General features: G+C 48.1%; 2 protein-coding genes across 3 annotated transcripts in view; both read right to left on the bottom strand.

The window, feature by feature from the left end:
• LOC147612353 (uncharacterized) overlaps window positions 1–1,677 on the bottom strand; it is a 3,633-nt gene extending 1,956 nt beyond the window's left edge. Inside the window, exon 1 of the mRNA XM_086782972.1 lies at window positions 1–1,677. This exon is cut by the window's left edge and continues 211 nt beyond it. Within this exon, the coding sequence (XP_086639098.1) occupies window positions 1–1,264 (1,264 nt within the window). The 5' untranslated portion in view covers window positions 1,265–1,677.
• LOC147612352 (E3 ubiquitin-protein ligase HOS1-like) overlaps window positions 1–10,666 on the bottom strand; it is an 81,729-nt gene that overhangs the window by 17,088 nt on the left and 53,975 nt on the right. The gene's annotated exons all lie outside the window — the stretch shown is intronic.

Genomic DNA, 10,666 nt, shown 5'->3' with positions numbered 1-10,666 from the left:
GATGCATCTCTCTCCACTTCGGGTCCACTACTGTCTGTAGAAGTGGATCCCTCACTGCATAGAGTCGCTGCAACACAAGATACATATATGCAAATCTGGTCTTCAAGGGCCGCACCATGTCAAGTGTACTGTGACTCCTAAAGATAGCCAATGCCTTGTGCTTTTTGCGAAAAAAAGTAGTCATTTTTGTGGCATCGGAAACAATAGGCAACACCCATGTTAACTTCCCAATGTCCTCCATCAACAAGTCAAGACAGTGAGCTGCACATGGAGTCCAGACAATGTTCTTAAACTCTGCCTCAATCATCTCACCCATAGCCTTGCAATTGGAGGCGTTGTCAGTAATAACCTGCACCACATTCTCTGGGCCAACCTCAAGTATAGCCTGCCGGATGTGCTCATAGATAAACTGACCTGTAATCCGCTCTCCAGCCTTTCCTGCATCAACAGCACGCAAGAAGTACGTGCCAAGGCAAGACGACACAAGAATATTAATGATGTGTCGCCTACGAATGTCACTCCAGCCATCTGAAATGATGGTGCACCCAAACTGCCCCCAACCTGCCTTCACTGGTACCAATGCCTTATCTATCAATGCTTTCTGCTCCTCAAGCGTAGTGGTCCTCATCTTATTGTATTCCAACCCCGACCAATCCTCTGTGTGTCCAACCTGGGCTATGGCTCTGACCATCCTCTGCCACTGCTCAGTCCTCAAGACATGAAAGGAGATGTTGCACTCAATGAGAGTGCGAGCAATCTCCATCTCAGCCACTTTCTGGCGCTCCTTCACCCAAGAAAGAGAGGCAACTCGAGAAGGCAAGGTAGTCTGCCTTGGTGCATGCATCTCTCCATCATCCTCCACATAGTCCTGCTGCTCATGCATGGTACGAGCCCTCTTCCTACTACCAGTGGGCTGCTCCTCCTGAACCTGTGAAGAACCACCCAAGTCTCCCAAGAGTGCATCATGGAGAGCATCCTGTGTCTGTTGACTACCTTTCACCTTTTTCCCTGCACCCATTGCTGGAAAATTCTCAGCAATCAACTTATCCCTAATGTCCTTTGGTACTGCCTTGCACCCTGCACAGTTATTGGTTGTGCCAATGCCTGTCAAGTGCATAACGACGCGAGAAATGGTACTGGTGAGCTGAAAGTTGCAATACTTGCATTGCCATCGTCGCGTGCCAGATCCAGCTTGCCCTGGCGTGTTGACAATGCGGATCACATTGGTGTGCTCTTGCCAATACGGGTTAGTTGGCTTAGGCATGATGGCTCTTGAGACTTTTGTCTGCACCTGCCAAGTACGCAGCACATATGCAAGAGAAAGAGATAAGACTCAAGACTCAAGAGGGAGAGAAAGAGAGAGAGAGGAAGATGCTCAGTTTACCTACACGCACGCCTGGCGGCAAATTTCCAACGCTGTGGTCGCCTGGGCTTTTTCGAAATCTTCCTGCTATCGCCTCTCTGTAACGCACGCTCTCTGGAGTGTAATAATTAAACTTGAAAGGCCTAGTATGTACCCAAAGGCAGCCGCCAGGCGGGCGCCCATTTAACACGCTCGGCGATTTTCAGCATTAAAAAACCCACACGTACGGATCGATCCGTACGTGTACGGATCCGTACAGTACGGCCGTACGGTACGGATCAGATCCGTACGTACGTATATATCAACCATGATAGATGTACAATCATGATAAGGGGGAGTGTAGTACATCATACATGGGACATGAGAGAGAGAAAGAAAGAAAGTTGTATTAACGTCTACTAGAGGCCGACCTCGACCTATGAGACAAATCAATGTACAACTGTCAATGTCTTCTGGATGTCCAAAAAAAAACGACAAAATGAACATAAAATAAATTATGAAAGTACTGAGCTAGTGGGGGGGTGTGATGGATTGAGCACTACTGCTAGAGGCTCAGTATGCAACCTATAAGCGTAGAGAGAGAGAGAGAGAGAGAGAGAGAGAGAGAGAGAGAGAGAGAGAGAGAGTTGTATTAATGTCTTCAAAAGGCCAAAATGACCTATGAGACCAAAAGGTTACATCATATCCACGAGGTGCATCATCCTGGGTACAAAATAGTAATAAAGAACAAAAATCTAGAACTATAAAATCTTATCTAAGTACATGAGCAGAGAGCTCTCATATCACCCTAATATATCCCTCATGGGCCATTGTGACATGGTGCTCAAGGTGGTAAAACTGAGCCGGCACGAGGAGGTCCTACGATGATGGGAGATGATGGCCCGGATCCTCCTGTGGTGGCATGGCCGTGGGTGACCTTCATGGGGTCTGGGGCGTCGAGCTCTACATAACTCAGTGGCGAGAGATATAGAGAGAGAGAGGTGTTGCACAACTCAATGATATTGATTGATGTGATGTTTTAGCTTCATCAAGTACAATGCTTTTATACCCTTAGAGGCTCATCTCAATGACATCATTGTTTATGTCAACAAGGTGTAATATCTAGATATTTATTCCAACCACTCTAAGAGTGGGATCACACACACACTTACTCAATGTGGTAAAGCTGAGCCAGCATGAGAGAGAGAGAATATGTGAGAGAGAGAGAGAAAGAAAGATTTTATTAACGTCTCCCAAAAGACCGAACTCGGCCTATGAGACAAATCGGAGTACCTGTATGGGGTATCCTCTGTCATCCCAACAAAATGAAAAAGTACTGAACTAAAAAGCTGAATCTGGGTGTGCAGGGGACGGAGCTCTACTACTAGGAGAATGCAAAGCTATATGCATGGAGTATACAATCATGATATGCAACCTAGCTAGCTCCATCCTGTACCATACTGGGGGTATAAAATGGTATACATGAGTGAAGGGGGTGTCCACAGCTCCCTGAAGAACATGCCTGGGTGTGCTCTGAAGCGAGCCAGTCGCTCCGCACCCTCTCTGTGAAACTGAGCTCTGATCTCTGTCATCTCTCTCTGGTATAGGCGTGGTGTCCGAAAGCCAGGTGTCCTCTGTCTCCTGCGGGCTCTAAGTGTCTCTGCTCTCTGGAGAGTAATTCCCTGCGGGCTCTAAGTGTCTCTGCTCTCTAGAGAGAGAGAGAGAAAGCAAGCTGTATTAACGTCTACTAGAGGCCAAACTCGACCTATGAGACAAATCAATGTACAACTGTTAATGTCTTCTGGATGTCCTGGAAAAAAAAAGGACAAAATGAACACGAAATAAAGTATGAAAGTACTGAGCTACTGGGGTGGTGTGATGGATGGAGCACTACTGCTAGAGGCTCAGTATGCAACCTATATGCGTAGGGTATACAAGAATGCAATGCAAATCTATCTAGCTCCAACCAGTACCATAATGGGGGTGTAATATGTGATACATAGGCGATGGCGAGGTAAAAATACCTCGGAGCATGATCTCCGGGTGAGAGTGTAGGTGAGCTAGCCGCTCTTGGATATGGTGCTGATATCGAGCCCGTATCTCTGTGATCTCCCTCTGATGTAGTCTGGGAGTCTGGTAGCCTAGTGCTCTCGGTCTCTGTCTGGCTCGGAGGTCCACAACTCTCTGTGGCACTGTGTCTCTAACAAGAACTGGCCAAATCTGCGCTGGTCTGCGGACTCCATGATCTCGTGGAGTGAGGGATGTCCACTGAAGATGGTGGTGTATCTCTCTCTCCTGACACTATATGCTCTGCATCTGCATACATAATGTTCCTCACTCTCAACCTCCTCCTGACATAGTCTGCATATCCTCTCTGCTCTGGGGATCCGTGTTGCCCTACCTACCTCAATCTCAAGCTGGTGTGATGACACTCTGAGCTGGCCAATCGCCACTCGGGCACTATGAGGCATGTACACATCCATGTATCCAGGTCTCTGTATGAATCCATCCGCTGATACATAATGTTCCTCACTCTCAACCTCCTCCTGGCATAGTCTGCATATCCTCTCTGCTTTGGGGATCCGTGTTGCCCTACCTACCTCAATCTCAAGCTGGTGTGATGACACTCTGAGCTGGCCAATCGCCACTTGGGCACTATGAGGCATGTACACATCCATGTATCCAGGTCTCTGTATGGATCCATCCGCTGAGATATGCATAAACTGATCTCTGTAGTATAGCATCTTCGGCGGTAGAGGCTGACTAGGTGTAATCCAAGTCTCTTGAGTGTATCGCTGCCATAAATCCTGCCGAAAGACTCTGTTCCTCTCAGAGTGAGAGAGCTGGATGTGTGGGCCATGTATATCATACTGGAAAGGTGGCAGGTGGTATCATCTATGAATACCATGTATATCAAATCGTCTGGAAGAGGGCCTCTACTAGCATAGGAGGTGCAACAAACTCCGTCCGGACAATGTCATGTGGGACGGAGGGTTTGTTGCGGATCATCCGTGAGAGCATGAGAATCTGAGGCCTCTCTATCTGAGACCATGTGGAGGTGGCGAGCCCAAGTGCCCATACTGCTGTAGCATACATCAAAGCAGGGGTGACTAGTGTGTCAAACAACCACCCCTTCGTGCGGGGCTCCTGGAAGTGTGCCTGGTGACACTGTCTCTCTAGCATGGCCAGAGCTGCATATCCTCGTGTGAGTCTATCCATGGCTGCCTGTGCCATAGTAAATCTTCCTGGCGGAGTGGTCAATGTAATCCCCAGGTACACATATGAGTCTACCACCTCTACCTAGGTCTTGTCCTCCTGCTAGTGTGAAGATGGCATGTCGTCGAACCAGCCCTGAGGTGTGGAAAGTCATGGCCTTGGTTTTCCCAAGGTTCACTGTAAGCCCCCTCTGTGTGCAGAAGTCATCGAGTGCATGGAGATGGTGCTGTAGTCCCATCCGCGACTCAGAGACCAGAATAATATCATCTGCATATAGCATAATGTGGACTGTGGTACCTGAGATGTCTACCCCATGCCCACCACCGTGACGAATGAAGTCAGCCACCTCATCGATGTATAGCCCAAATAGTGTAGAAGAGAGTGAGCATCCTTGCTTCACACCTATGGTGCTAGCAATAACATCAGATAGCCCCCCGGGGCATCGTATGCGCCCAAAGACTTGCTCATATAAAGCATAGATGCCCCAAACCATCTCTAATGGGATCCCCAATGACTGTAGGCGCTGGAAGAGTCTCTCTCGTGGCACCGTGTCAAATGCTTTGCGGAAATCCACAAAGCAGCAGTATAATCTCTTCTCCCGCGCCCTAGCTTGGTCAATCAAACATCTCAGAGTGAATATATGGTCATGAGAGAATCTTGCTACATCACTTGGATCCCTGGTATAGGTAGGCTAGACAATTAGATTCTCAAGTTATGTATAAGGGAGAAGATTTGGACATGGCCATTTTGATCTAGAGAGGAGTCCCTAAACTTATCACCCTAGATGCACTCCTCGTATTTGTGCAAGGACGGTCCCTTAGTCATAAACGCTACACTGGGAGACCTTTGGTATTGCATTACCCATCCAGGCTCTTTTTTGGAGACAATCGGGAGATCCAACCGAGAGAGACACATATCCATGTTCTGGTTCCTCAAGCGCACTATAGACTCCTCCCCTCCCAACCTTCCCTCACATTCAAGCTTGAAGCTCCATAGGTTGTAAGTGTAAAAAATAAAAACCGTATTTTATCGTACGATATCCGAAAATTTCATATCGTAGTACGTACCAAAAATTCCCGTACGGTATGGTATCGTACGGTATCGTACTTTCGTACCGTGAGTGACGACCATGATAACGGGATGAGACAATGGCAGGATTCAGGAGCACTGACATGCTTTCCACGATCAGGGGGGTAGCACAGTGAACTACATCATGGGGTCCATGGAGACCACATAGGCAGTGACATCTTTCACCACCACCCCTGCCCTATTGGTGCGGATCACACGTACCTCTTACTGTCACTGGCGAGCTCCACACCAGCACCCACATAGCCCACACAGGCATCGCATACAACTTTCTACTTCACCCATGACTTGGCAGACATATATGAGCATCATGTATATGACGGGCTATTCCAGATGGATCCCCTGTCACCTCTAGACACACTCACCACCCAGCTGTCATCTCTACTACATACGGCGCCACCCGCAGCTTCCCTCATCAAACACACATTGCACAAACAGATAGATCTGGGAGCATGCCCCAGAATAGGTGGTATGATGATGAGTGCAGAGAGCTATATAGACACCTCCGTGCCCACAGAGCACTAGGGAGCATTACACAGAGACAGGTGAGCCGACAGATGAGGATCCTCACACGCCGTAAGAGGCGTGCATATGAGGAGGCACAATACTGGGATATATACCACCTACTCATGAACATAGATGCAGCCACTGCATGGCGCAGGATGAGAGAGCCTCGCCCTCGTACCCCGATTGAGGATCCACACACATGGCACACATGCAAAGAGCCTCTACCACATCCCTCAGCAGCCGCCCATACCACAGCCACAGGAATCCCGCCCTACCACCTCTACTTTCTTTACCGCCTCGATGGTAGAGAGAGCTATCCGCCGGTTACAGCAAGGGAGCCGGCTGACCACACAGGTATACATAGTGAGCATCTTATTTATGTAGCTGACACACTGGGACCCTTTGTTGCTCACCTCTTTAATAGGGCACTAGTGGAGGGCCTACCAGCTGAGTGGACTATGCACACCATCGTGCCTCTCCACAAAGCGGGAGACATGCTAGACCCCAACAACTACAGGACTATCATGATTGGTCATACATTGGCCAAACTTTATGGCATAGTGCTCAAGGCAGAGTTGAGCTCATATGCAGAGAAGGAGGGATTGCGAGCACCAGGACAGGCTGAATTCCGACGAGCTTTCTCCAGTATCTACCAATCAAGTGTACACTACCAGTCTACGGTCTACCTCGCCAGATTTTTTAGGTCTCTCAACAACCCCATATGGAATACTGAGTGGACACGAAAGTTGCGAAGTATTGCGAGCATTTGGGATCTTTGAAAAGCAAGTTTTCTATATTTTTTTAAGCATTCGGAATTTTTCTTTTCAAGGAAAAAAAATTTGGAGAAAAAAATAAATAAATAAAAAATCGTACCGTACGATACCATACGATATCGTACGGTATCGTACTGTACGAATCGTGCGACGTACGGTACGAACCCATTCGTACCAGTACGAGAAACAACTATGTCCGTTATAAATAACGAGATGGTGTCGCGCTCCCAGCTCAAGTAAGTGATGACCATATCTAGTGTTATCCGGCCCCATGTCCTCTGACACCCTGCAAGCTCCCGTGTCCTCCACCTCTAGTGTGTGCATCACCTCGGGGTGCTCGAAATCATACATGTCACACTGTCGGCTTTGTGTCCGTGCATTGAAGTCCCCCATAAGGAGGACTTCTCCCAGGTTGGAGTAGTGTATGATCTCATCTGAAAGGGCTGCATATGGTGACTCTCCCAATGGCCCTGTGTCCTCCTCGCCTCTACTCTCATCCTCTCCTGTCATGGCATATCTCGATCCTGTAGGAGAGAAGTAGCATAGAGCAATGTATAACACCCTGTCTACTGTGAGCTGCAGTCTAATCCACATGTATCTAGCCTCCTGGTCGCATGCTACCACCTGTAGGCGCTCCTGTAGCTCTCGCTTGAAGAGTACCGCTATACCTCCATATCCACTCGATGTGCTCTGCCGTGTGGCCCCCCTGTATGTAAACTCCCACTGATAGCCCTCTACTTTGGGTAGCCCCCCTCTTTGGGCTCTGGTGCGTCTCTGTAAGTAGTATGATGTCCCGTCCCTCCATGACCTCCTCCATCCTCCAAGATGTGTCCAAAGTGCTCCATTGCAGTTCCAAACTACTGTGTATCTGTGAATCTGGATCCTCCATAGCCGATGTCCCATAGGCTGCCTGGCGCTAATCGGTGGCCTTGCCATCGATGATGACACGACCATCGCGATAGAATGCTCTCTTGCCCTCTTTCTGGGCCTGTAGGACTCTCGGCATACATGTTTTCCTATGTTCTACCTGCATCCTTGTAAGGTCATCATCCAAATAGATGGGATCTCCCTGTAATCCTCGTAGAATCACCCCCTTCCTCATGAAGGTGACCCTCTCCGTCTCTCCTGCAGAATATAGGATGAGGGCTCGCTTGCGTGTTGAGTCTTTCCCGGCTCTCCATGCTTTGGTGAAGCATAGAAAGAGAGAGAGAGAGAGAGAGAGAGAGAGAGAGAGAGAGAGAGAGAGAGAAGAGTGTTGCACGACTCAATGATATTGATTGATGTGATGTTTTAGCTTCATCAAGTACAATGCTTCTATAGCCTTAAGAGGCTCATCTCAATGACATCACTACTTATGTCAACAAGGTACAATATCTAGTTATTTATTCCAACCACTCTAAGAGTGGATTCACATGCACTTACTCACTCACGCACATAAGTGACTGTTTACACACACATACAAGAACAATAACCCTTTTATGAGTTATTCACAAACCGACACAAGTGGGTACACAAACAGGGGTACATGTACATGATGGTTACACACACAAAGACTTATATGCACATACGACCCTGAATCCCAACAAACCCCGGATTGACCTTCATATCTATGGCGATTTGGGCCCACAACTCCACACGTGATTCAAAAGATCACAATGGCCAACAACTGGACTCTCATGCCAAGCCTGATAAGAGACTTGACCACACATGATATATGTCAATATCATCCTAAACTACTGTAAACCGGCCTTCAGAAACCAAAGGGCGGTGAAACAAACACTCGCACATAAAACACTTCAACACCATTGAGGACCTAGAAAAGGAAAACAAACAGGGGGAGCTAGAGTGCTCCTGCAAATAGTACACGGACACCGATTGGCCCCAAATCGCAGTGGCGCCCCTTGCGGTATTTCTTTAATTGATTATAAGAGCTTTGATTACAATATAAGGCTGGGAACTCAGCCGTCCCAGTAGAACTTCTGAAGCCCGCAAAGAACCTGCATCTGGCTTCTTGTCCACACGGCCTCCACAAACAAGTCCAGCCATTGTTCACATCGAAAGACTCTTCTCAAATTGAGTCTGCATACAGAAGCTTTCTCCCATGATCAAGGCTGCCACAACCATCCATAGCCTCTCACACTATGAACAACATCACACCCTGACACATCCAGTGCTCCTGCATCATAACACAGACTCCCAAACTGTCTCTCAGAAGAGTATCACAGCACAGCATAACATACAGTCGACACACCTGTACAAACCCTCTCTACCTTCCAAGGGTACTATCCATCTCTGTCATGGATTCCCTGTCCCCTGTCTTGTCAGTAGCAAGGCTGTACCAAACATGTGTCCATTCCTGTACCCTTTGCCTGCATGTGACCTATCTCCTGGAGAAACCCAAAAACATGTTTCCTCGAGAAACCTACGACCTGTTTCCACATGAAACCCTTAGGCCTGTTTCCCTTTTGAAACTTCTGTCCTGTTTCCATACATCTAGTTACCTGTTCCCTCATGAAACATCTGGCAACATAGAGATGCCCATAACTGTAGGTCCCACTGTTCCTTTCTAGCAGGAAGAAAACAATCTGCCCCATGAGCACGCAGCCATGCGAGCTTGCTTCACTCCCATGCCAAGAAACATAACCAAAAGATCTGTACTTGCAATCAAAAACCCAAGCACATAGCTGAATTTGCAACCAAACAAAAACAGCCCATAAACTGTCCCAAAACAGTCCCGAACCAAAGCAAAGAGAAGCTGAAAGTTCCAACAATTGAACGCCATCGACATGATGTCTATGTTCATGGAAAACCAGCCTCTGTCCACCTTTGTAACAAGAGAAACCAACCCTTGTCTACTCTTCAGCAGAGGAAGAGAGAGAGAGAGAGAAAGAGAGAAAGAGAAACTCTCATGCCCTGTACAGTCCAGCACCTCTGCAGTCCATCCACGTGGAGTCCATGCAGACAGTCTCTTTGCGCCAGCTTTTCACCAGGAAAGGGAAGAGATCTACGCTCTATTCAGCCCCTGCCCGACTGTCTTCTCCTCCACGCAGCCCACCTGAACCTGCAGTCCAGCCCACAAGCAGTCTACTGTACCAGCAGTCATACAGTATGGTACTTGCTGTCGTACTTGCATGTGCTGCCCGTACCAGCAACCTGTACACGCCTGTACCTGCACAACTAAATCTGTCCAGCGTGCAGCTCTGTGCGCCCAGCCAAGCAGCCCGCTTTCCAACGAAAAAGCCAGCCCATGGGTCTTCAGGCGACCAGCCCTCCTCAGCGAAAAAGCACAGCACTCCACAAGAGTTAGGCGCCCCTTTCTGCCTGCCAGCCCCTCCTTTTTCCCAAAAAGCACACGTGGCCCCAAAATAGCATAAGGGCCACGTTTCTTTAATGAAAGGCTTTATAAATGATTTTAAAGGTTTTTTTTAAACCTTTTAAGCTAAAATCTCTTTGCCCCCTTTCACACATGGGGTTGTCCACACATGGGCTTCCATCTTCACTCCCACTTGATGCCATTCACACTGTCCACCATGTCCCCGTGCACATCTGCATCTTGTCCAGAGAAAAACACAGGGTCGTAACATACCCCCCTCTTGAAAAATGGCAAGCGTCCTCGATTGCACTCAATGGCACAGTAAACATCTTATGAGCAAAAACACCCCATATGGCAAAAACAATGGCTCTCCAATGCATCTGGATGATAAAACAATCATCCTGCACAATAAGCCACACTGTCCTCTTG

This window comes from Cibotium barometz, chromosome 45 (genome assembly GCF_041138505.1).
Source record: "Cibotium barometz isolate CiBa-2024 chromosome 45, ASM4113850v1, whole genome shotgun sequence".
Classification (NCBI taxonomy): domain Eukaryota; kingdom Viridiplantae; phylum Streptophyta; class Polypodiopsida; order Cyatheales; family Cibotiaceae; genus Cibotium; species Cibotium barometz.
Note: the sequence above shows the minus strand (reverse complement) of the source record. Positions and strands in the feature narration are given on the sequence as shown.